The sequence below is a fragment of the Bos javanicus genome, chromosome 9 (genome assembly GCF_032452875.1).
Source record: "Bos javanicus breed banteng chromosome 9, ARS-OSU_banteng_1.0, whole genome shotgun sequence".
Taxonomy (NCBI): Eukaryota; Metazoa; Chordata; class Mammalia; order Artiodactyla; family Bovidae; genus Bos; species Bos javanicus.
This window is the reverse complement of record NC_083876.1, coordinates 42,731,829-42,759,169: the sequence shown is the minus strand read 5'-3', so window position 1 is coordinate 42,759,169 and position 27,341 is coordinate 42,731,829. Positions and strand designations below refer to the sequence as shown.

General features: G+C 38.2%; 1 protein-coding gene across 3 annotated transcripts in view; it reads right to left on the bottom strand.

Annotated features, from left to right (window-relative positions):
* The window catches only part of PDSS2 (decaprenyl diphosphate synthase subunit 2), a 276,054-nt gene that overhangs the window by 152,663 nt on the left and 96,050 nt on the right, over nt 1-27,341 (bottom strand). For all 3 annotated transcript variants that reach the window (XM_061427670.1, XM_061427671.1, XM_061427669.1), the window contains exon 2: nt 9,749-9,883. In XM_061427670.1, the coding sequence (XP_061283654.1) occupies nt 9,749-9,883 (135 nt within the window). The remainder of the gene's footprint in view (nt 1-9,748; nt 9,884-27,341) is intronic.

Here is a 27,341-nt window from a genome sequence, read left to right as displayed (position 1 = left end):
AGGTGCCTTTTTCCTCACAGAGAAATGTTGGCTATCAAACTTTTTAACCTTTGCCAACCTGACGGAGGGAAACTATGATTTTAATTTGTCCTTTATGATGAGGTCCAGCCTTTCTTCTCTTTTGTTTACTAACCATCTATGAGTTTTCTTCCCTGAACATCCTGTTCATGTTTTTCGTCCATGATTGCATACTACTATCTTCTTCCTGATTTACAGGATCCTCAACTGATCTGTTTATTAAAACTTAGCCCTCTGTCATGTATGTTGCAAATATTTTTGTAACTTTGGCACTTAGCTTTTGACTTTATGGGACATTTCTTTCCATTGAAGAATTCTTTTTTAATGAAGTCAAATCTTTTTGATTATGGGTCCAGAATGTTGAAACACTTTAGGAAGGTCTTCCTTGCTTCAAGATTAAATAATAATAATCACAAAGATAACAACAGTTACCAGGATTATTCCACTCTAAGCAATAGTCAACTGACTGGCATCTAAGTACTAGGAACATGCTGAATACTGGGCTCCTATGAAGAAAACAGATCATTTGAACTATGTTTAATGGCACACACAGCACAATTGCCTTTTATCAGCACTACAAATAAATACATAAAAAGATCAATCCATAATTTTATTCCCATTTATCAGCTCACCTGCCACTCAGAAGCCAAATAAGTAATATGATAAAAGTACTTCTTTTACAAACAGAATTGGAATGATTGACAAATGTATCATGATTGGAATAATTGAAAAATGTATTGACCCACATGTATCCTGGCCAAAAGACAATCTAAAGGACAAAAATAACAACAATTACTTTGTTGCTATTGTTTAGTTGCTAAGTCATGTCTGACTCTTTGCAGCCCCATGGATTGTGGCTCATCAGGCTCCTTTGTCCATGGGATTTCCCAAGCAAGAATACTGGAGTGAGTAGCCATTCCTCCTTCAGGGGATCTTCCCCACTCAGGGATCAAACCTGCATCTTGTTCATGGCAGGCAGATTCTTAGTTACTGCTGAGCCACCTCAACACCTCAACAATCAGCAGTTTGTTGGGAAGCCCAACAATCACTTTACTCCTGATTCATTCAATACTTTTTCTTGTAGGTTCTACTTATCACTGAATTTATCTCTAGCAAATAGATTAGAGACAGAGAAAGGTGGGCAAGAAGAAGGTGGCACCATGTTTATAACATGTCAGGACACTGCAGATCTTTAATTAAATTCAGTGGCTATGCCTCAAAATGACAGGTATGCATTACAGTTCCAGACAGACAGGCTGCTCTGCTATGATTCTAATGGCTGCAGGAACACTCTCACCGCAATGGTCCCTCAGCAGCAGCTCTTTCTCCTCCCTCTGCTGCCCAGAGGGAATTAAGTTCAGAAGAGTCTACAACCTATTAGTAAAATTCAAGCCGTATAGATACCAGAATGGAAGTTGCAGATAACAGAGATGAGTAATCAAAATATAATTTTTAAAAAAGGAAAGGAATAGGTGGAAATATTGAGGAAACAAAATGAACTTTTGATGGGACTTTTAAGATTGCCCAGTAGATATTGGGCAATACTTTAAAAAATTTTTGGCTTTTTTGTGTGTGTTTTTGTTGATACTTCATTAACACTTTTCATTCTTTAAATAAAACTATATATTGCTTTACATGATAACTAAGGTAAAAATTAAGACTATTCCATGAAGAGTACTTTAGTGTCTGATTACAGCTCACGTCCTAAATTACAAGTTGTAAAGGACATAATAAGATATAGTGATTGTAGGTTCAGTTCAGTTCGGTCGCTCAGTAGTGTCCGACTTTTTGCGACCCCCATGGACTGCAGCACGCCAGGCTTCCCTGTCCATCACCACTTCCCAGAGCCTACTCAAACTCATGTTCATCACATCAGTGATGCCATCCAACCATCTCATCCTCTGTCGTCCCCTTCTCTTCCCACCTTCAATCTTTCCCAGCATCTGGGTCTTTCCAATGAGTTGGTTCTTGATATCAGGTGGCCAAAGTTAGGTAGAGTCCATGTAAAACTACTCTAAAAAGCACATTCTGTAAAATGTGTGATTCAAATGTTTGTTTTGGTGTAGAACAGTTATGTATATTGAAGATTCAATCATCCAGACAAAGATTTAAATGAATACTATGTCCAACACACTGGTGAGATGAAAATATGCACAAAGCCAAGGGCCTGTCCTGAAGGAGTGAGAAATCTGGTAAAGGACACAAAGCAGCATGACAGGGCTCTGAAATAACAATAAGAAATCACACTTGTTAAATTCAGTCTACACACACTGTCTAAGTGTTTTATTCCAATTACCTTCTTTGATCCACTCAACAAACCTATGAGGCACAGAGAGGTAACCTAACTTATCTGGGGTCACACAGCAAATAAGTGACAGAATAAGGAATTAAATTGAGGCCACCAGCAGGATATATTTCTTCCCCTACCTGATCACTAAATGCAGGATCTCAGAAAGTTACTTCACCTTTTTGACTCTGTTTTCTTATTGGTGATTCTGTTATTTCTGCATCACAGAGTTTCCATTAGCACTCAAAATTAGGTACCCTAACATAACATACGGAGAAGGCAACGGTGACCCACTCTAGTACTCTTGCCTGGAAAATCCCATGGATGGAGGAGCCTGGTGGGCTGCAGTCCATGGGAGTCACTGAGTCGGACACGACTGAGTGACTTCACTTTCACTTTTCACTTTCATGCATTGGAGAAGGACATGGCAACCCACTCCAGTGTTCTTGCCTGGAGAATCCCAGGGACAGGGGAGCCTGGTGGGCTGCCGTCTATGGGGTCACGCAGAGTTGCAACATAACATAAGGTGGACCAAACTGTTTCACAGTATTCCATAAGATGTACTGCTGACAGGGGTTTAAGGGTTTTATAGTCAAATAACCAGGAAATAATATCTCTTCTTAAAGATTCTTGATGGATGGCATATATACCTAACAATTCTTGAGATTTCTGAAATGAAGAAATCTTTTAAACTCTGTTTAACCTGGAAAAACCAAATTTATTTGACCACAGGACCTTTTGTCTCACTGACTACTTAATAAAACCTTCATCCTAAATGAAGCACAAATTGGGAAATGCTGGTAGAAAATGGCATGAGATCAAAGGATCTAATGGGTCTAAACCCAACTCAGCCAACTGCTAACCTGCTGCTTTGGGTAAAGACTCCGTAATCTCTCCAAGTCTCAGTTTTCGCTCTCAGCAACCACTTAGACTATTTCAATAACTCCTTGGCTGGTCCTCTTTACCTCTTGAACCTCAACTCTCTGGGTTATCTTCTCAACTGATTACATTCTAGAGCACAGATATATTAATATGATCCCCTCACTTAAAGACCTTTATAATGTCTATAAACAAAAATAAACATGTACAGAATGCTTACTATGCTATGCATTACTCTATTCACTCATTTAATTCTTAAAACCATTCTCTGAAAGGTGAGAGCTGAAATCTGAGGCACAGCTAGTAAGTGAGGTAGCCTGTTTCCAGATTCCAAGGCTAGTCTATGCCTCTTGGATGGCTCCCCACTGTTTCTCCAGGATAGAGCTCTGATCCCTTAGAACCTTCACAATCCAACTTCAACCTTTCTCTTCTAGGCCATTTCCTCATCAGTGGTCTGCAATATGTTAGTTTGCTGGGGCTATGAGGGACAACCCTGTTCTATGCCCCTCTCCTTGACTTGAAAATGACCACCTTCATGTTCATAGGGTGTTCTGCCTGTATATGCACATTTGTGCCCAAATTTCCCCCCTTTTTACATAAGGTCATTTAAATTATGGCTCATTCTAATGACCTCATTTTAACTGGATTATCTCAATAAAGACCCCATCTCCAAACACGGGCACATTGTCAGGAATGAGGGGTTAGGCTTCAATGTATGAATTTGGGAGCAGGGACAGAATTCAACCCATAACACCTACACGCATGATGCCCCAGTCTCTATTATGCAAATTCATGCATTCACATAACAAGTTATGTACCAAGTGCCCATTATTGTGTCAGCACGGTGCAGGACCTGCTATGTACTTCCAGACCACATGTTTGGTGAGTGTGTTCCTCACTTTCTTTACCTTGAACACAGCCACCTTTTACCAAACCCCTTGCCTACCTGCTTTCCTCTGATAACCTCCTAGTTACCTTCAGAATCCATTTATAAGTTCCCTCTTTGTAAAAGTTCATATGATCTCTTTTAATGAAATTTTCTTTCCTCCTCCCATTCGATTCCTCCACAGAATTCTACTTATACTTTACTTACAGCATCTACAGCATTGTATTATAGTTGGCTGTAAACTTGTATGTGCCCTAGTTTGACGCTAATAATGTCACTGAGGGTAAATATACTCACTATTCGATTCTGTCTTCCTGCACCTGCCTGGAACATCACATCAGTTCAGTTCAGTCACTCAGTCGTGTCCGACTCTTTGCGACCTCATGAATCGCAGCACGCCAGGCCTCCCTGTCCATCACCAACTCCTGGAGTTCACTCAGACTCACGTCCATTGAGTCAGTGATGCCATCCAGCCATCTCATCCTCTGTCGTCCCCTTCTCCTCCTGCCCCCAATCCCTCCCAGCATCAGAGTCTTTTCCAATGAGTCAACTCTTCGCATGAGGTGGCCAAAGTACTGGAGTTTCAGCTTTAGCATCATTTCTTCCAAAGAAATCCCAGGGCTGATCTCCTTCAGAATGGACTGGTTGGGTCTCCTTGCAGTCCAAGGGACTCTCAAGAGTCTTCTCCAACACCACAGTTCAAAAGCATCAATTCTTCGGTGCTCAACTTTCTTCACAGTCTAACTCTCACATCCATACATGACCACTGGAAAAACTATAGCCTTGACTAGACGGACCTTTGTTGGCAAAGTAATGTCTCTGTTTTTCAATATGCTATCTAGGTTGGTCATAACTTTCCTTCCAAGGAGTAAGTGTCTTTTAATTTCATGGCTGCAGTCACCATCTGCAGTGATTCTGGAGCCCAAAAAAATAAAGTCTGACATAGTGACTGCTTAATAAGAATCCATTTAATGAGTGATCAAAGCAGGTGTTCAATTTAACAAGACCCAGAAAAAAAATTGAAGGAGAACTATATAGAGACAGGAAAACCTGATAGACAGCTACTGCTAAAATCTAAACATGAAGTAATAGAGGCCTGGAACAGGAGAGAGGAAAGTGGACTGAAAGAAAAAACAACCTGGAGAAACCTGTGAGTCAGTGGTTTACTGGGCACAAAAGCTGAAAGACAGAGTAATCAAGAACCACCAAATTCACAGGGATAACCAGGTGACAGAAAGCAGAAAAATATTAATTACTATGGCACTATTGGTGGCTCAGATGATAGACTCTGCCTGCAATGCGGGAGAACTGGGATTGATCCTTGGGTCAGAAAGATCCCCTGGAGAAGGATCTGGCAACCCACTTCAGTATTCTTGCCTTGAGAATCCTGTTGACAGACGACCATGGCAGGCTACAGTCCATGGGATGGCAAAGGGTCTAACATGACTCAGCGACTGATAGACACATGGCCCTATTATTAACAGATAAACCCTAAAGTTAAGTGGTTGAACAAATAGGTTTTCCTCTCATACATCAAGACTATATGGATATTCCTGATGGACAGGTGGCTCTCCTTCGAGGGGTGTAGGCACCTTTCATCTTGAATAGGTATCTACCAAGATCATCTGCTTAAGGTGTACTGCAAATGTGCGATTTTTACGGTCAGGAAACAGTAAATTTCACTTATATCCTATTGGCTAGATCTCATTTATATAGCCCAGCCAACTGCAAAGGAAGGCTGAGAAATGTAGTCTAGCTGAATACTCAGGAAGAAAAGAAAATGTTTGGCAAACTTGTTTCAGTCTCTTCTAACATAGATAACAAGAGGTGGTAGGAAATTTCAGGGAATGAAGGTAGAGTGAAATTTTGTGGTCTGTTTACAATCACTAGTTGGATGAGAAATATTTGAGTTGGTTCTTCCTAAAGCAACTGAGAAAACTGAATCATTATTCACAAAATTCATGTGCATTTCTTTAAATGTAATAATCATGTCACATTAGGGAAGTCTATACTTTGTAATACTGTGTATTATAGTTATCTATCTTCTATACACAAAAATATCCTATCACTAATAGAATAAGCTGTAAACTTATTTTCTCAGTTGTAGTTAGGGATGCTTGCAAATTTAAAAATACACTTTTTGCCTGATCACCTTTGTAACCAATTTTTAAAGTCAGGGTTGGAGGAATCAACCTAAAGCCCATGGTCTTGCTAGCAAAAGGTCATGGTAGGTGTTTATAGTGCATTTTTATAAATGTGACTCACTTACCTATTTTTCAAAATGTTATTACATTTTAGCCAAAATTTTGCCTCTTCTGGCCATTATGTGATAAGTTCATGAGACACATCCACAAGATATATCCAGCAGTTATAGCCTTAGGCCAAAAAAAAAGAGATCACCTAACTCCTTTTGTTCCCTTAGGTAATTTACTCAGGTCCCATTAACTGACATCAAAGTCAAGTTTATGAGAGAAAATCACCAACAATGTAAATCCCAGTAGTTTGGCAGTGAATTAAAAAGCTCCCAAATCAGCACTTTCCTCAAATGTTAAATAATTCACTGTGACATTATAGATACAAGCCTCCAGCAAAAGTTACACTTGAACAATTAAGGAAGTAGGAGCCAAACAAATGACTTTAGGGATACAGAAACAAACGAATGGTTTCTCGTAGTACTATGCCAAATTACATTTTCACATTAACAAGTGTGTAGAACACCCAAGCATCACCAGTGACTTACTAGATAAAGTCTGATTACAGAAAAACAGCCTGGAACCATATATCATTTCCTAAAGGTAACTGTGGATTCTCTACACTTGGATGTGAAACCCATTTATACCATTTGGGGAATTTTTACATTTGTAATGTACTACCTATTCTTTTGCAAAGTTCTTTTATAATATTCATATTACCACAACCATCAACCAAATATATTATGTTCCTATGAAGAATCGGAAGGCAATGCAGCTGTTTCTTAGAGGCTAGATAAGAGACTGGAAACACAGCATCACAACACAGTGCACTGCACATACAGGTAACAGCATCTGCACAGTGGAGAGAAATACACTTTAGATTTAAATTCTAACTCTATCATTTTATACCGAGAGAATTTTAGACAAGTTTTAATATCAGTGTTTGTTTCTTTTTCTATAAAATGGGAATGATTCATTTATGCAGTAAATATTTAATTAACACTTACTAAGTCTCAAAGACTTCCAAGTGTTATTTTAAGATTAGTGATAGTAAACCAGCTGATATTCATTAGAGATATGTTGTTGTTGTTCAGTCGCCCAGTCGAGTCCAACTCGTCATGACCCCATGGACTGCACATGCCAGGCCTCCCTGTCCCTCACCATCTCCCAGAGTTTGCCCAAGTTCATGTCCATTGCATTGATGATGCCATCCAGCCATGTCATCCTCTGTCGCCCTCTTCTCCTTCTGTCTTCAATCTTTCCCAGGATCAGGGTCTTTCCCAATGAGTAGGCTGCACGCATCAGGTGACCAAAGTATTGTAGCTTCAGCTTCGAATGAAGCATCAGTCCTTCCAATGAATATTCAGGGTTGATTTCCTTTAGGATTGACTGGTTTGATCTACTTGCTGTCCAAAAGTGAAAGTTGCTCAGTCATGTCTGACTCTTTGCGACCGCATGGACTATACAGTCCATGGAATTCTCCAGGCCAGAATACTGGAAGTGGGTAGCCTTTCCCTTCTTGAAGTGGGTAGCCTTTCCCTTCTCTAGGGGATCTTCCCAACCAAGAGATCGAACCCAGGTCTCTTGCATTGCAGGCAGATTCTTTACCAGCTGAGGCACAAGGGAAGCTCAAGGATACTGGATTGGGTAGCCTATCCCTTCTCCAGTGGATCTTCCCATTCCAGGAATCGAACTGGGGTCTCCTGCATTACAGGTGGATTGCTGTCCAAGTGACTCTCAAAAGTCTTCAACACCACAGTTCAAAAGCATCAATTCTTTGGCGCTTTGCCTTCTTTACATATTCAGCTCACAACTGTACGTGACTACTGAAAAGACGACAGCCTTGACTATACAGACCTTTGTCGGCAAAGTATTGCCTTTGCTTTTCATCGCACTGTCTAGGTTTGTCATAGCTTTCCTGCCAAGAAGCAATCAAGGCTGCAGTCACCATCCGCAGTGATTCTGGAGACCAAGAAAATAAAGTCTGTCACTGCTTCCACTTTTTCCTCTTCTATTTGCCAGGAAGTGATAGGACCCGATGTCATGATCTTCTTTTTTTAATGCAGAGTTTTAAGCCAGCTTTTTCACTCTGCTCTTTCACTTTAATCAAGAGGCTCTTTAGTTCCTCTTCGCTTTCTGCCATAAGGGTAGTATCATCTGCACATCTCAGGTTATTGATATTTTTCCCTGCAATTGTGATTCCAGTTTGGGAATCCAGGCCAGCATTTCTCATCATGTACTCTGCATAGAAGTTAAATAAGCCGGGTGATGATACACAGCCTTGATGTCCTCCTTTCCCAATTTTGAACCAGTCCATTGTTCCATGACCAGTTCTAACTGTTGCTTCTTGACCTGCATACAGGCTTCACAGGGGGCAGGGAAGGTGGTCTGGTATTCCCATCTCTTTAAAATTTTTCCAGCTTGTTGTGATCTACACAGTCAAAGGCTTTAGCATAGACAATGAAGCAGAAGTACATGTTTTTCTGGAATTCCCTTGCTTTCTCTATGGTCCATGGATGTTGGCAATTTGATCTCTGGTTCCTCTGCCTTTTCTAAATCCAGTTTGTACACCTGGAAGTTCTCGGTTCATGTACTGTTGAAGCCTCGCTTGAAGGATTTTAAGCACTACCTTGCTAGCATGTGAAATGAGCACAATTGTGTGATAGTGATGAGGACTGATTTTTAAAGTAAATCAATAAGATGTATTAACCAGAAGTCTAAGCTTCGAGAAATAGTTCTTTTTGTGAGGAAAATTCCCTTGTCACCATGTTTTTGGGTGCTTTAGTTTCATGTGCCAAAGTCCACCTGCAGACTGTTACTTCTATACAGGTTTTCAACACAGTGCCAAGTACACTTCTAAGATTAAGTAAAGTTATTGCTGATATATTATTACTAAAAAACATTTTTAAAATCACATTTAAAAAATCACAACTGAAATTTTAAAGTTTGTTTTATATGCAGCAAAATAATATGTACTCATCAATTTATTTTTTAATCTAAATGTGAGATGTAAAAGTTTCTTATTCCAGTTAAATAAAAACCTCTTCACCATAAAAATAAACAAAATAAAGTTAATGATATAGCATTGAAGTAGACATCTCCTAAAATGGTAGTTGCATCATTATCTATACAGCTAAGTTATCCTATTGAGGTTTAAAAACCATGAATCCTGGACTAAATGATACAGAGTTCTCTACAGAAATAAAATGATATCATGATGGGGCAGAAGGGTAGTATTCAATAAAAAAATTTAAATCCTCAAGGTAGAAAGTATTAAACAAAAACACAAGGGAAAATTTACCAGAGTTCCATACAAAGTAGCTAAGACTATTAGATTTATTAAGAACAATAAAAATCCATCTTTTAACCTTACAAAATATTTTAATCTATCTCTGAATCAGAGAATGACGAAGAACTAAACAGTGATTTCTACTGACCACTGTATGAAAATACAATTTAGAGAGCAATTTCAAAATTTCTTCTTACCATGAATAGATCCCACTGACCATGTCATAGTTTTGACACGAAGCATTCACACTGTTGGGCCCAGCTGCCTTAGAAATAAGTAACACCACCAAGCCCCTCAACTGGAGGTTATTCTGTCTGTCGTGTATAAGACCCCTGCCAACAAGGAAAGAAAGAAAATCACAAAATAAGTTGGATCAAGTAAGAGAACTGCTGCAAATATGCCCACGCTTCCAAAATCAGACAATGGGACCCGCTGAAAAGAAATAGGATTGTGGAAGAAAGAGTTAACAGGAGGAAGCAGTGACTGCAGGAAACATCTAGAGAAACCCTCAGCTAGTTTTGAAAGTGATAGTCTCAAAACTGTAAGGCCTACTGACTTGGCTTCCTCCTCTTTCTGGGTTTTCCCATGCAATCTTAACCATGTGGTCTGATAATGAGAGGAACCCATAGTGTTAAACTGTTTTGTGGTAGTTGACTGCAGGTGAAATATAAATTGTATGGCTTTGATGAAGTTGTATTATGTGGTGATGGTGCTGGTAAGGGGAAGGGTACAAAATGATTTCTGTCTTTACAGGTCGAAAATTTGAGAATTAAAATGGAAATGAATGCCATGGGCAAATATTTTACCATTTCTTATTTTTTATGCAAAAGAATAATCATTCTAGGCAACATTAAGCTTTAACATAGAATATAATTTTTTTGCTATGAATATTCAATATTTATAATTTCTACTATAACTAAGGTCAGAATACTTTCCTAGATTACATTTTTATTTAAGTATCACAAAAGGTTATCATATAAGAACTAAAGGGCAATATTAGAAAAAGAAAAAAAGACAGAAAATTATGGGTAACATATTATAATGGGCTCAGACAGTAAAGAATCCACCTGCAATGTGCGAGACCTGGATTCTATTCCTGGGTTGGGAAGATCCCCTGGAGGAGGACATGGCAACCCACTCTAGTATTCTTGCCTGGAAAATCCCCATGGACAGAGAAGCCTGGCAGGCTATAGTCCATGGAGTTGCAAAGGACATGACTGAAAGACTAAGAACAACATATTATAATAAATTAACACTTACAACAATCTTCATGAGCACTAGTCAAATAAGTTATACTAAAAAGTATACATAAATAACATACAAACAAAATTCTTGAATGTGGTAAAAATAGCAAAAAACTTTTATTAATTTTTATTGAGTTTAGTTGATTCACAATTTAAATACAGCTGTATTAATTAAGCTGTACATCAAAGTGAATCTGCTATACACACACACACACGCACACACACACATTCTTTTTTAGATTCTAATCCCATATAGGGCATTACAGAATATTGAGAAGAATTCCCTGTGCTATCCAGTAGGTTCTTATTAGTTTTCTACTTTATATATGTCGTGTATATGTGTCAATCTCAATCTCCCAGTTTATCCCTCCTCCCCTTCCCCCTTTGGTAACCATAAGTTTGTCTTCTACATCTGTGACTTTATTTCTAAAAACAGGAAAATTTGTATTCTGATACTTCACTGACTTATTAAGACTTCCTTGGGTGACTTCTGAACAAAGAATTAATTTAAATTAAGTTTATATAGTCAAAATTAATGAGTTAGCCCATTACTTAAGAAAATTTTCACCCCTCATGCTTCCAAGTAAATTTTTAAAAGGGCCCCTTACTCTTTCATTAGTTTCTAAATAAGACATCTTCAGGCTTCCTGCAAAATAACAGTTACAGTTCTTTCTTTACTTATATTTTCTCCTTAATCTAGTAAGTGATCTTCAGTAGGTTAGAGTGGTTAATGATTTTTACAAAGAAGTTCTAATTTCCTAGAAAAAGGAAGTTAATTTAAGGTAATTAAGCTATACTATAGTAGAAACAAATAATCAACAGAAATATCCAAAGCTCTTTATTATAATGTAACAATCTACTTAAATCCTACAGACCTGAACTGTAGGGAGGCTGGGAAGCATAGTATTTTGGAAGAAAATGTAAAATGGAGTGCTTTCCAAGTTTTTGGCTTTGAATTACAGATTTTAACTTATGCTACTGTGTGTGGGTGCTCAGTCGTGTCTGACTCTTTGCAACCCTATGGACTGTGGTCCGCCAGGTTTCTGTCAATGGTATTTTCCAGGCAATAATACTGGAGTGGGTTGCCAATTCCTCCTCCAGAGCATCTTTCCGACCAGGGATTGAACTTATGTCTCCTGCATTGGCAGGTGGATTCTTTACCACTGAGCCACCTGGGAAGCCCAACTTACGCTACTAGATCCTTATACATGTTTTACCTGAGGTATATAATAACAATATTAAAGAGAAGCTGTGAATTGGCTCCTAATTACAGAAAGGGAAAAGAGAAAGGTGAGGCTGTGTGTGTGTCTGTGTGTTTGAGGGGTTGAGCCTGTTTAGGAATGAAAAGCTATGGTCTAGTCAAAGCTATGGTTTTTCCAGTAGTCATGTATGGATGTGAGAGTTGGACCATAAATAAAGCTGAGTGCCGAAGAATTGATGCTTTTGAACTGTGGTGTTGGAGAAGACTCTTGAGAGTCCCTTGGACTTCAATGAGATCAAACCAGTCAATCCTAAAGGAAATCAGTCCTGAATATTCATTGGAAGGACTGATGCTGAAGCTGAAGTTCCAATACTTTGGCCAACTTGATGCAAAGAACTGATTCATTTGAAAAGACCCTGATGCTGGAAAAGATTGAAGGCAGGAGGAGAAAGGGACAACAGAGGATGAGATGGTTGGACAGCATCAACGACTCGATGGACATGAATTTGAGCAAGCTCCTAGAGTTGGTGATGGACAGGGAGGCCTGGTGTGCTGCAGTCCATGGGGTCACAAAGAGTAGGACATGACTGAGCAACTGAACTGAGGAATGAAAGATATGAGGGTAACACTTAACAACTTGAAACTTAAAACTTAAGTTGTGAGTTTTGAGACATAGGGCCAAGTCAGACTGAAAAACAGTCCTGGCAACAGTTCTGATAACACCTTCCATAAACTTCTGAGAGAGGAGACCTTTCACAGAGGACACATACATCATCATCATCATCAAAATACAATAGCAGCAGCAGCAATAAATCCTTAAATAGAACCTCACAATGCCAGGAACTGTTCTGAGTATTTTACTATATAATAATCAAATTGATTCACAACAACTCTAGGAGGAAGGTACCACAATTATTTTGATTTTAGAGATGAAGAGAATGAGGCACACAGAGAGATCAAGCAACTTTCCCAAGATACCATAGACAGTAAGCCTTAGAACCCTGATAGGGCCAGGATTTGAATCCAGGCCACCTGGCTCTAAAGTCTATATACATGTTTATCCATTATGCTAGACTGACTCTCCATCGGCTTCATTTCATTCATATACCAACTATTTATTGAGTCAGTAGAATAGTGACTGCTTTAGAACCAGGTCTGAAAAATCCTTCTGCCATTTATTAGTTGTATGACTCAGACTATCACTTTTTCTGTAAAACGACGTTAAACGACATGTGTTTCCTGTAGTCACCGTGTGGAAGAGACGACGTGAGTAAAGCACACACCACTGTGGAAGCACAAGCAAGGCGATAAGGTAGTCAGAAAACTACATTCCCTCTACTTTTTTGCCATGTATTTTTCTTAATTCTTATATCTTACAACCCCACGGACTACAGCCTGCCAGGCCCCTCTGTCTATGGAATTCTCCAGGGAAGAATACTAGAGTGGGTAGCCATTCCCTTCTCCAGGGGATCTTCCTGACCCAGGGACTGAACCCGAGTCTCCTGCACTGCAGGCAGATTCTTCACCGTTTGAGCCACCAATTATTTCCTATATTGTTTCTTCTTCTACTCCCCCAAAATAACAAAAGTTAAGGAATCCTTCCTTCTACGAGCCTGAAACATCATATATGGCTGAAACACATTCCACTTTCAGAAAGCACTACTGAAAAAGGTCAGGAGAAGAAACTCTAGTGCACCCACCAGTTGATAGAAATCAAGAGAGCAGTCAGAAAAGCATGCCTTCTAAGCATCAATTTTCACACAAGACAATAGTTGACAATCCAAAGAACAGATTAATAGTGTGAGTAAATTAAATGTTTCCAAAACACCACTTCTTTAAATTCACTTCATTAACAGCCTTAAAAAAAAAAAGGAATAAGATCATTTGATAATGTCTACTACTTAAAACTTAGCTCACAAGAAAAATAAGAAATTCAGCTCCTGAGCATAAAAAAGTCCCTCAGATTCTAAATTTGCAGAGATAATGTTTCATATAATCCAGGTCATATTTTCACCTGGAACATTACAATTTATTCTGAGTGCCTCTCTAGGAGAAATACGAACAAACTGGAGCATATCCAGAAGATCGTGAAATTATTTACGGCCACACACTTGGCTGACAAAAAAAAATGAATGCTAGCTTGGAGAATAGTAAAAACGGTGTTCTCAAATTTACGCAGCCAAAAATGTAGTAAATGCTTACTGTAAGTCAGGCACAGTGCGAGACAGACAGTGGAGGACATAATGACATACACTGGTGTGTTGTGATCTCCCTTCGTGTGGATTATATAATCTGGATTTAAAATAATAATAAAATGTGGCATGAGCTACTTAGGGATATCAACAAGGGCAACCAACATAAGCGGGGTGAAGGAGTGGTGAAAGAGACCTCCCTGAGACCTAAAGGATGAGAGGGAAGGAGTCACAGGATCTGAAGCAAGGAGGGGAAGTGAAAAAAGAGTGTTTTAGAGACAACACGTGTGCAGGTTTGAGGACAGAGAGAAGGACACAACTGTCTCCAGAACCAACAGGACAGGAACGCAGTGTGTGTGCAGGGGAGGGCTGGGAGAATTAAAGCTAGAGGAGTACATGATGACTGTCTGCTCATCCGAAAGGGTACCATGTGGATAGAAGACAGACTTGGTAAGTATTACTTTAGAGGGCACTAATAGATAGAAAATATAGGTGGTGAATTTTGGCTTCACATGAAGAAATTAAAGAACAGAGGAGCCTCTATTGATGCTGAGTCCCTTGTGAATAAAGATGTTCAAGAAGCTGCACAGCCTCTGAAACAACATATCAAAGGGAAGCCTGGATTATTTGACATCTGGGCTTTTTTCCCCTAACTCTGTGATTCTTTATGATTTCACTTTACTACATGTAATTATCTAATACTCTTCCCTGGGGCTCAGATAGTAAAGAATCTGCCTGTAATGCGGGAGACCTGGGTTGGATCCCTGGGTTGGGAAGATCCCCTGGAGGAGGGCATGGTAACCCACTCCACTATTCTTGCCTGGAGAATTCCCATGGACAGAGGAATCTGGCGGGCTACAGTCCATGGTGTCACAAAGAGACAGACACGACTGGGTAACTAAGCAGTTTACTTTTTTTTAACTACAATATATATAATAAGTATAAAAATTGGGAGAAATCGTTAACATCATCGAAGTGTCATAAATGAAAGCAATATTTAGTCCCTTGTAATCTATATCACTAAAATTCTACAGAATTGTTTCCCTTTTGCTAATATATATATATATATATATATACATACACATATATTTAGACCCTTCATCATTCATTAAACTAATATAAACCAAATACCTTCCATACTTTAAGCACTGCGCTTGCCACAGATGCCACAGTGAGCAAAACCAGGCAAAGAGCTTACGAGGCTTACAAGCTGATGCTAGAGACCAGTAATAATGAAAGAATCACAAATAATGTAAAATTACAATGCTAATAATGCCACAGAGTAAAAAGAGATGATACTCTGAGAGCTTACAACTGGGAACTAGCCTAGCCAGCAAAGGCTTCCTGAGGAAATGATGACTGAGTTGACATTCAAAGGAAGAATGAGCACATGCAAAGCTGAGAACACTGTACAAACGAGGCTAGAAGTAAACAGGGACTCGACCGCACAGGTCAAACAGCCTGTGATTAGACATTGGCTCTTTATCCAAAGAGTAATGTGAAACCACTGCAGTAACTTCAGCATCTGGTCATGTAATCAGATATTTTAAAAAATATACAAAAAATGTCTTCCCTCATCAGTGTGGAAAAGTGACTGATGGGTGTGTTGGCGGTGGGGGAACAAAGTGGATATGAGGAGATCAGTTGGGATGCTTTTGCGGTAGTCAATGAGAAATATGGAGGTAGTAGCTTGGTGGACAAACTAGAGATGTACCAAATCTAAAACAGTATTTCAATCAAGTTAAAGATAAGTCAGATACTATGTAGTCCTGGAAAATTAGCTACTATAGACACATCACTGGGGTCGCTAAGAGTCGGACACAACTGAGTGACTTCACTTTTGCTTTTCACTTTCATGCTTTGGAGAAGGAAATGGCAACCCACTCCAGTGTTCTTGCCTGGAGAATCCCAGGGATGGGGGAGCCTGGTGGGCTGCTGTCTATGGGGTCGCACAGAATTGGACACGACTGAAGCGACTTAGCAGCAGCAGCAGCAGACACATCACTAATTTTAAATAACATCATTCTGAAAAGTCTATAAGTTGAATTTTGGGCGAAGGAATTTGGCCTTCTTCAAAATTCTGCTCTAGAACTACAACAGATCAACAATTAACACTAATATCCTAATAGCTTTACAATTTCATGGAAATAAGGATTTTACAAGTGAACTTCGTGCAACACAATTGTATGGCCTTCTCACATCGTTGTTTCTGTGGTTAACTGCAGTTCCTACTACATCATCTTATCTTTCCATAACTATTAACTATTTTAAATCCTCAAATGACAGCTATGGAACCTTTCCATACTCTCTCAAATTCCACTGTTTCAACACGTATATATACTATGAGGAATACAAAGAAATGAGGTCTATTAAAGGAGCTATTAATGACATGTTTCAAAAATGGTTAAATTGAAAAAACAGTGGTTAAATTGAATAATATAAAAACAGATAACAAAGACAGTAGAGTATCAATAAGTTTTCCATAAACAAAGGAAGAAAGAAAACGGCTTCTTGTTAGAGGTGCCCCTCCCAGTGGAGACAGACTTCAGACTGAGCCTTAAAGATGGTCAAATTTTCCTGAGCAGAGAATGGAGGGAGGAGAGGGATGGAGTTATTGGAATGGAAAGAATGGTACTTTGGGAGAAAGGAATAGGTTTGAGTGATAGCAGGTAAAAGAATGGGAAGCAGGTTCAGGACCTGTGGGGCTAATCATTTGGGCAAAGTGTGAAGGTGAATAAGCCCAGGAGACAGCCTAAAGAGTGAGGGGCCTTGAGAGGTTTAGAATCAGGACTTTATTCTGCAGGCAATTTGAAGGCATGGATGGTTTGTCAGCAAGGGACTAATGTGTTTAGGGCTAAAGACTAAAACTGCTACTTGGGGCCTAATATTGTCACTCTGGCAATAGTGTGTTGTTGGGTACAGGGGAAAGGAGAGGGAAGATTAGTTAGGAGTAGCTTCTTCCAATATTCCAGGTGGGAGATAATGAGGGCCTAAATTAGGGTAGTAGCAGCAGGGATGGGAAAGAAAACCTGAATGATGGCAGCAGCATGGAGGTGGGTCAGGTTAGTCTGGCCAACTGACTGCATGAGCAAGACATCAGGAAGGCACCAGGAAGCAAATACAAGGGCTGAATTTAAGATTCAAACTTGTCTGCTGGAGGTGATGACGCTAGCATTAGCAAGGACTGGAAAGAAAAGGAGTGTTAATGGGGAATTAATGAGTTCAGTTTTGGACATGTTAACTTTGAATGCAAGAAGGACTTCCAGATGGAGATGCCCAGCAGGCATCTGGAAATGCTGTGGATATAGATTTGGGAAGCATCTTCATAGGGGTGATAGCTAAAGCAGTAGGAATTGATGGATGAGTTTTGGGTGGGGGGTGGAGAAAGAAGAAAAAAAGGGAAGGGAAAAGGGGAAAGGAGGGCATGAGAAGAGAAAAGGAGTTTTAGAGGATTCCTATATATGTAGGGAACTCAGTAAGGATGAGTGTGACCCACAGGAAGGAACACAGCATGTCCACAGATAAAAGGGTCTCCACCGACACCCGGAAAGAAAAGTGAACATAAATGCACAGCGGAAGCAGCAAACAGTGGCTGTGCGGCGTGCAGAACCTGGGGTGAGGCAGCTGCCTCTTCCATGGGCTTTTTATTATAAACGTCTAGCCTGGCACTTAATACGCTGAATAAAAACGGCATCGAATGACACAGCTACAGCATACTATAAACATGCTATAATGCCAGGCACGTGCTAATTTATATATGTACATTCTTATTCTCACAAAAACCATGTAAAAGAACTAGTAATATCATTTTACAGATGAGGAAAACTAGCAAGCAGGCTTAGAAAAGCTAAACAATTACTAGTCAATTAGTAATTTAAGTGCCAGGATTTAGATATAATTTTCAGTCTTGCTATTTAATGATTGTATCTGTTCTAAGGTACTCCTCACAAGGCTGTGAGAATCTTAAGGGCCCTCAGGCTTAGTCATCTTTGGATGCTCTGCACCCAGCAGAGTAACTGATACAGAATAAGTCTCAAAAAATGTAAGATGAGAGAGCAAATGACTTCCAAGAAGCAGAGCAGCAGACACCATCTTACCATCTTACCCAAACAGACCTATTACTAGTCCCAACCTTACTCATCTCTCCGTCATCTCCATTTGCTACACTGAACAGGGGGCTTCCCAGGTGGTGCTAGTAGTAAAGAATCTGCTTGCCAGTGCAGGAGACAGAAGAGATATGGGTTCGATCCCTGGGTTGAGAAGATTCCCTGGAGGAGGGCATGGCAACCCAGTCCAGTATTCTTGTCTGGAGAATCCCACGGACAGAGGAGCCATAGGGTCACAAAGATTCAGACACAACTGAAGGTACTTAGCACACACACTGAACCTTGAGTTCAGTGTCTTGAGTCCCTCTTCCTAAATCATAGTGGATTCTTTAAAAGTGATAGCCACACTGGGGAAAAGGACCAATGCACTACAAAATGACATGCTGAGAGTTTAATGTGATGTTGAAAAATTAATTTATATAAGAACCATGCCATATCAAAGGACCTATCTCTTAAGCTTTAAGCAGACAGAACTCAATATACTGGAGTGTTTAAGTGCTTTGTCTCTTCGTTTAGGAGAACTTACTGAATTCACTACTGCAGCAGTGCCTGTGAGAGGCTACACTCAATTTGAACAGAAGGTAGGGGAAGTTCCAGATGGTGAGCTGAGGTAGGATGGCAGAACCAGAGGAGAGAAACCTAAGATTTATGCTCAAGAGTTCATAATTCTAACTTATGCCAGTGACTCAGATCACAGTCTTTTGGTAAACTGATAATCAAATATTAAGGAAACAACTTATCAACTATAAGGGATCATCACCCTTGAGTTAGTTTGTGCATGCATGTTCAGTCACTAGGTCATGTTCGACTCTTTTTCGACCCCATTGTAGCCCACCAGGGTCTTCTGTCCATGGGATTTCCTGGGCAAGAATACTGGAGTGAGTTGCCATTTCCTTTTCCAGGGGATCTCCCTGACCCAGGGATCAAACCTATGTCTCCTGCTTGGCAGGCAGATTATTTACTGCTGAGCTACTGGGAAAGCCCTGTGTTAGTTAGCTCAAAGCTTCTTAAAGTACAACTGAATGGGAAAAATCAGAACTTCCCAGATCCCCGCAGTGGAAAAACTCCTTCCAATGCTAAAATCTAGAGGTATAGAGTTTGTTTCACTATTTGACTACCTCACTTTAATATATCCAGTTCTAATAAATCAATCCAGAAAATGTAAGCATAAAAGATGGGTGTCAAATCTAATATACATGAGGGAGATTGGCTAAAAAGGTTTCTAATAATATTTGTGACTGTGACCCCTAGTCAAAAAAAATTTTAAGTTTATATAGATAATGGAAGCAAAAGGACTAGAGGATGTACATTTTTTTTGCCAAAGAATCACAGGAATACCCTGATCGTCTCTATTGTTTTTTTTTTTTTTATGTTGACTATAGCCTGTTAAATTGCCTTTATGACCTACTAATGAGTTTTAACCTGCAGTTTTTTGAAAAAGTGCTTTAAGTCATGTATAGTATGTGATATATTAAGTTAAAAGAACTAGAAGTAAATGTAAAATTAAATAGGGATAGAATTACCATTATTTAAAAATAAAATCTGTGCAAACACTAGAACAAATTTAGTGTTGCAACAAAGCACTAAACAAATTTTAATGATATGGGAAAATACTTAAAATGTTAAAGAAAAGATAAAATTATAAAACTATAAATATAATATGATCCCAATTATGTTTCAATAGATGCACACACACATATATATATAATAAACAAGGCCATGAACTAAGAATAAATATAATAAAACATCAACATTTTATTTTAATTCAAGTATAGTTGATTATAATCCTGTGTTAGTTTCTAGTAATATATATATATCTTTTTCACATTCTTTTCCATTATGGTTTGCTGTAGGATATTAAACATAGTTCGCTGTGCTATACAGTAGGACTTTGTTGTTTACCTATTTCATATACAGTAGTTTGTATCTGTTAATTCCAAACTCCTAATTTATCCTTCTCCAACCCCTTTCCCATTTGGTAACCATGTTTGTTTTCTAAGCAGTAACGTTTAAAATCTGAGTGTCACTATATTGGTATTCAATACACAGAGTGTCCATGTATTTTTTAGTGTATTTAAAATATTTTGTTTAAAAATTGAAGAGAAATAATAGGAAGAAAATGCCTCTAAATGGTAACAAGTGTTAATCAATGGATTTTCAGATTAAGGGTGATTTACATATTTTCCAAATTGCATAAGAGCACAGATCTCTTTGTAAGTCTGGAGAAAAAGATAACTATTTTTAAAATATCAGAATATTAAAAAGGCAAATGGCTTACTATATTATAGCTGTATTTCTCACTTGAAGAAAAAATTTAACTCACCTTTAATGAACCCCAAAGTTCTATCTAGATGTCTTTTGGGTTCTTATATCTCACTTTTAATTTCTCTAAGGTTTAAATATAAGGCCAAAGTTTAAATGGTATCAAAGTGATGTTAAATATATATATATATATATAAAATATATATATATGATTAGTAATTCAGTGACAGTAATATTACTAAGTTGTAAAAGAAAAACATTAGCACTCATAAAAATTATCTTAAAGCACTCTAATTTGAAGACTAAAAATAGTCTGCATGTCACAGATTTTTATATAAAATTAGCAGACAAGCTGGAGGTTAATATCCATTGACAAAAATGACCCAAATTGTATTATTCCTGCCGTATCTGTCCTGAGACTAAAATGCTCTAGACTTGAAACATTAGGGCCTGAGGTGGACCAGTCTTTAGAATCTGGGAGCTATAGCAGCCACTGACATGGCTCGAGGGCCACAGGCACATCCCACCCACATTAAATCCCCAAGGGACAGCAGGGCCAAGGAACTGCCTCAACAAAGCTCTCACAAAGCAGCAATTAGGTCTGATGGGCATGTGGCAGAAGACAGGCAATGGAAAGAAAGGAAGAGAGAAGAGAAAGTAGAACAGGTATTGGGCACAGGAGTTGTCGAACAGAGGGGAAATCAAACAGAGCTTTTTAGAAATAGTTAACGAATGAACACCAGTAGTTTAACAAAATATGATTGAAATAAAAAACAAGTAAAATAATGCTAATAATCAAGTTTGCAGCAAGATATAAGCTGGCCGCCTTAGAATTAAACTATCACTAGGGGGAGAAAAAAATGAACAAAGATTTCTGAACTCAAATGATAACTGAAGATTTATTTTAAAATACTAACGTAGTAAAACAGGTCGTTAAAAAATATTTCAGCCACACTGAAAACTCCATTAAAATGATCTCACACAAGTTTTACACACAGACCCCTTTTGTTCACGTTAGAAAAAAATCAATTTAGTGTTGAAGCAAAGGGGTAGAAAAACCAAGTGCTGGAATATAAGCATCATTACACTATTCCGACACATGAGACTCACACCACCACTCAAGCAGTGACACTGGCTAAAAGCTGACCTGCTGTGAATCACACCTTCCACTATCAGAGTCCGCCTGTGTAGGGAATAAGTCAACCAAACGTGAATGAGTGCTCCCTTAGTGCTCAGTGCTTTTCTCAACTTCAAGTCCTCATTTCAGCAGACTCTGACACTCAAATTCAAGGGAACTGCTGTCAGACTAATCCTCTATAATTGCGGGGGGAGGGTGGTTACTTGGGTAGAAATACATTTTTATCAAAAAGAATATCTCAATGTAAGTAATAAGTATTTGTTTAGTACTTGGTGGGTCAGTCCTACTAGCTAATGAAGGTGGTTCAGTTGTGCAAAATTTAGAATATTTGCCTTAGGACAAGTTGGAAAAGACAAAAAGAGAAGGTCATTCAATTGGCTTTACACAAGATACTATTAAGAGGCTAAAGCCAAATGTAGAAGCTACAACAGGAGATGGAGGAATCCAGTAAAAATAAGCAAATTGAAAAAAAATTATAAATTACTTTACAGGTAATACATCAAAGGCAAACTGAAGTGGGAATGGGACAGGGACAGAAACCATCATGGGTTTTAGCTGGAGAAATTACTCTTGAAAAAAATGAATGGAAAAAAAAAATTAAAACCTAGAACTGTATTATAGCAATATGATGGTTCAGAAATCAAGTGCAAATTTTTTTTTGGTTTTGCTTTTTATTTTTTTAATTAATTTACTCTTTATTGATGGATAATTGCTTTACAGAATATTGTTGTTTTCTGTCAAACCTCAACACAAGTGCAAAATTTTTAGGAAAAACTCATTTATTTTTCCAAAATCAACACTGAAATCAAGGTACAGGAGACTAAAACATGGGAGAATTAGAAGTGACAGGTGCAGGACATACACTGCTTGTGTTCATCTTCCACAGAAAAACTTTGACCAGGAAAGATTCCATGTTTGGTTTCCCAAGTTAAAATCTATTAGCTCTCAAAATTCCAAATATTGCTACCCAAATAACAATAAGGCCTTATAAATATTTAAAATAGCCACCAACAGAGGTAGTAAAGGACAATCATTACCATAATAGTGGCATCTCTCAAATTATAGGTGTCAACAGGGAAACATGATTCGATTTCTTAAAGTTTCATTTACATGGTATTAATTAATAGATGGCACCTACTGAACCAAGAGAGAGAGACACTTGGAATAAATTACACACATGTTACTTTAGCCAATTTAATTCTCAGAGAACATAACACTTGCTCCATTCTAGCAGGTCAAAAGGTTCTGGGAAGACATCCCTCATTTACCAGATGGCCAGCAAGTGACCGAGAGGCAGACTGTCTCATCCACCCTGGTATATCCTCAAGCCTTCATGGTGCCAGCTCATCTAATCTGACAACTATCCTGGGAGGTGGTAGTTTTCCTCATTTTACTGATGAAGATATTAAGGCTCACAGAGCAAGTTTATTTTTTACACATCAATGAGTACACTGATAAACTACATATTTGTATTCACTTATTTATTGTCTTCCTTGACTAGAACACAAGCATATTACAGCACATTTACTTGTCCACAGTTGTATCTCCAGTGCTTAGAATCCTGCCTGGCACATAGACATTCAATACATACTTGTGGATGAATTAATACGGTAATCTGCCCAAAATTATATAGCCAATAAATGAAGGACCTGGGGTTCAGTTCAGATGTCTGCTTCCAAAGCCAGCCTACAGAAATAATGATCACAGCAATAACACACTGAGCAAAAATGGGCAATAGCTTGAATTAGAGCTCAGAAAGGACCTTACAGGTAAAGACGTGAAAAAAATTTTATAGTTGACTTCTCGTAAGCACTTCCCTGAAACTTCTCTTGATTACTGGCTGGTGCACTAATAGCTAGACACGAATTTGGGTGCTGCCTTCTCCTTACATGCAAGTTCAACAAGACTCCCAAGCAGAACAGAGCAGAGGATGTGCGGTCCATTAAACACAGAGCCATGGGAAGCCTTGAATAGCCCCCATTCACAGGAGGCTGAGAAAAGTTGGCACTGCAGTGAAAATACAGTCCAGGTTAAAAACCACAACTAAAAAACAATAACAACAAAAACCCACACAGACGGCAGGAGTAGCCAGGGTCTATACCACAGCCAAGGAGTCTTACACTGAAATGAGGGTCTGCACAGGCCCGCTTGTGGCATGTGGCTCTATGCCCTTCTGATGGCCTACAACAGTCAATCTAAAATACTCCACAAAACTATAACTCTTAGGGAAGGAGGAGATCATAGTTTTCATCATTCTTTACTGAATACCTTGGTTCCTTTCCTTGAAATTGGGCAAAATACACATTCCTCGACTGAAATATTTCACTGAAGGACTACTTAGTTAAAAAAATAATTTATATACATTCTATGTTTTAATTTCTAGGAATATGTTAAATAAGACAGGAAATTTATATCTGAAGAGGTTCTGTTCCCATTTTAATTCATACTACAATAATTCATTTTTAAAAGGTAAAAGAAACTAAACACTGCTCATTGATACACTAGGGATCCAATCTTGCAACTTTGTCCTAGAAAGGAAAAAGCAATAGGCTCAACGTTAATATCTGTTGCAAAAACTATCCTTACACTTTAAATATATAAAAATGTATATTTATATGTATGTTTATATGTATGTATTTATTTACTTATTTTCTCACTTAAACCTCATACAAGGCTATAAGGTACTATTCTTGATCCTGATTTTATGGATGAAGAAACTGAGACATAAAGAAGTTAAGTAATAAGTAATAAGTAGGGCCATAAGTAAGTGGTAGGGGCCATGGTCACAAATACAAATTTTGTTTTAATGATGCTTTAATGTTTGCTTTAAAAAAGATACTGATACTGAAAAAATACTGAATTGAGCAAAGAGAGAGAAACTAGGGTAGATACGAAATTAAAGGGGCAAAAAATGTTTTTTACTACATTAAAATTAAAAATAACCTTGATGAAAGTAAAAAGGAAATTACTCTTCTCATGGTGCAAATACAGTTCCAAACCCTATGGATTTGAGGACAATGACAAAAGTGTGAAAACTCTGTCTCTAAGCACATGTGTCAAAAATCTAACAAATTTCAAAGACATATAACAGACACTTTGGTCCCCAAATGCGGTGATGATTTTTCTTGGTATAAAGTTCTAGTGTGGTTATGTTAATAAGAACTGGATTATCTGCATCACCTGATACCAAAAGTTTCCCCCTTTCTCCAAAAGTAGCCAGATAAATGCTAAATTTTGAGATCTGGTGAAGCCTGTGGCCAATATATTTCAGGATTGTTTTGTTTATGCGCAGGTAAAAACCAGAAACTTATCAATAGGCTATTTAGGCCTATCAAAATGTTGGACTGTTTGGATGCGTTTCGCACCTTCAAATATTGTATATTTAAATCAAGGCCTGGTGAATGGTTCTAACTGCTGCATATTATTCAAGAGCTGAAAAGTACTTCAACCTAGACATAAAAAGCAGAGACATTACTTTGCCAACAAAAGTCCATCTAGTCAAAGTTATGGTTTTTCCTGTAGTCATGTATGAATGTGAGAGTTGGACTAAAAAGAAAGCTGAGTGCCAAAGAACTGATGCTCTTGAACTGTGGTGTTGGAGAAGACTCTTGAGAATCCCTTCGACTGTAAGGAGATTAAACCAGTCAATCCTAAAGGAAATCAATCCTGAATATTCATTGGAAGGACTGATGCTGAAGCTGAAATGCCAATACTTTCACCACTTGATGTGAAGAACTGACTCATTGGAAAAGACCCTAATGCTGGGAAAGATTGAAGGCAGGAGAAGGGGATGACACAGGATGAGATGGTTGGATGGCATCACGGATGCGATGGAGTTTGAGTAAGCTCCGCGAATTGGTGATAGACAGGGAACCCTGGTGTGCTCCAGTCCATGGGGTCCCAAAGAGTCGGACACGACTGAGCGACTGAATTGAAAAGTACTTCACAATATGTTGTTGCTGTTGTTTAGTCATTAAGTCGTGTCTAACTCTTTTGTGAGCCCACAGACTGTAGCCTACTAGGCTCCTCTGTTCATGGGATTTCCCAAGGAAGAATACCCGAGTGGGATGCCATTTCCTTTTCCTGGGAATATTTCTGACCCAGGGATCGAACCTGAATCTTCTACATTGGTGGGCGGATTCTTTATCACTTAAGTCACCTGGGAAGTCCCACTTTACAATATATTAATAGAAGCACTAGCAAACCTGGGCCTCGTTCAATCTGGTCTCAAAATGTGATATACTGTGCAAGCTTTTGCCTGGATAAAAATGATAGCTAAAATTCACAATCATTTAAGTGCATCTAAAAGGCCTAATGTTCTTATTCTTTCCAAAAAAGGTATTTTTCTCTACGTCTGCATTCTTTCAAAGTGTTCTTCAGTTAACTGTAGTGAAATGCAGTAATTTCCTACCAAACTACATTAAATAGAGTCATTTATTAATATACATTTCTGAAGTAATCTTTCAGATGATAGAAAAATGTTTTCATATTTTTAGGAGAATGGGTTAATAAGCTAAGACTATTTGGTAAAGAAACTTGAGAATCACAGAAACCTGATTAACTTCGTCAATTCAGAGGCCTGCTGAGTTCCATTTCACAGTATCACAATTTTTAAATGTTGCTAAGAAATAAATGCTTTTTCTATTAAAACATTCATAAGAAAATACAACAAAACAGTCATATTTTTCAAAAACAGCAGAAAATTAGCCACCACAACAAATTAGCATTGCTAGTATGAGTATTTTTTTTAGGATTTTTTAACTTTGTAATAAAGGTCCATGACTGACAATCTTCTAATTTTTCAGAATCAGAGAAAATATTCACACAAGACTGAACTATACTCAAATATTCCTCAGAAAATATTTAGAGGTCAATAACAGGAAAAAGAGAATCATCTTAGTTTGGCACTTACAAGTTGAATACATGGAAAGGATTCCCTCCAATTTTTAATATATGAAAATCAGCAGATGATTCTAAAATTTTGTTATTAAAATTCTTTTATGAATATGTAATTTTGGTGCTACTTACATTAATTACTCCACTTGTTTCATTTTGTTGCACAAGTTTTCAAAATCCTGGATTAAAAAAAGCTATCATAATACATGGGGTCTGGTTAAGTTATTCAGATGAATATCAAACAAAACTGTAGATTAGCTGGTATTAAAATGGATGGTAGTAGGGGTATACAGCATGTGAACAGCAGAAAGTGGTTTAAAAACTATTTCTACCAGAAAAAAAATCAAACTGCTGGTTCATCTAGAGCAGTGATTCTCAGATGGGAGGCAATTTTAGTCCCCCAGGAGACTCTGGTAATGTCTGGAGATATTTTTGGTTGTTACAACTTGGTTTCTAAAGAGCAGAGGCCAGGTCTGCTGTTGAACATTCTACAACATAACTGATAGTCTCACATGACAAAGGACTACCAGCCAGCCCAACATGTCAATAGTGCCAAGGAGGAGAAACCTGAATTTAGAGACTGTACTATGTATTTATAGGACTTATTTCATAGGATTATTATGACGTTTAAATATAAACATTTAGCATGTAAAAAGCTAAGTATACTCTCTGGCACAACTATGTGCACAATATGCATCCGTTATTATTATTATCAGTATTATTATTGCTATCCACATAAGACAAAAAGTTT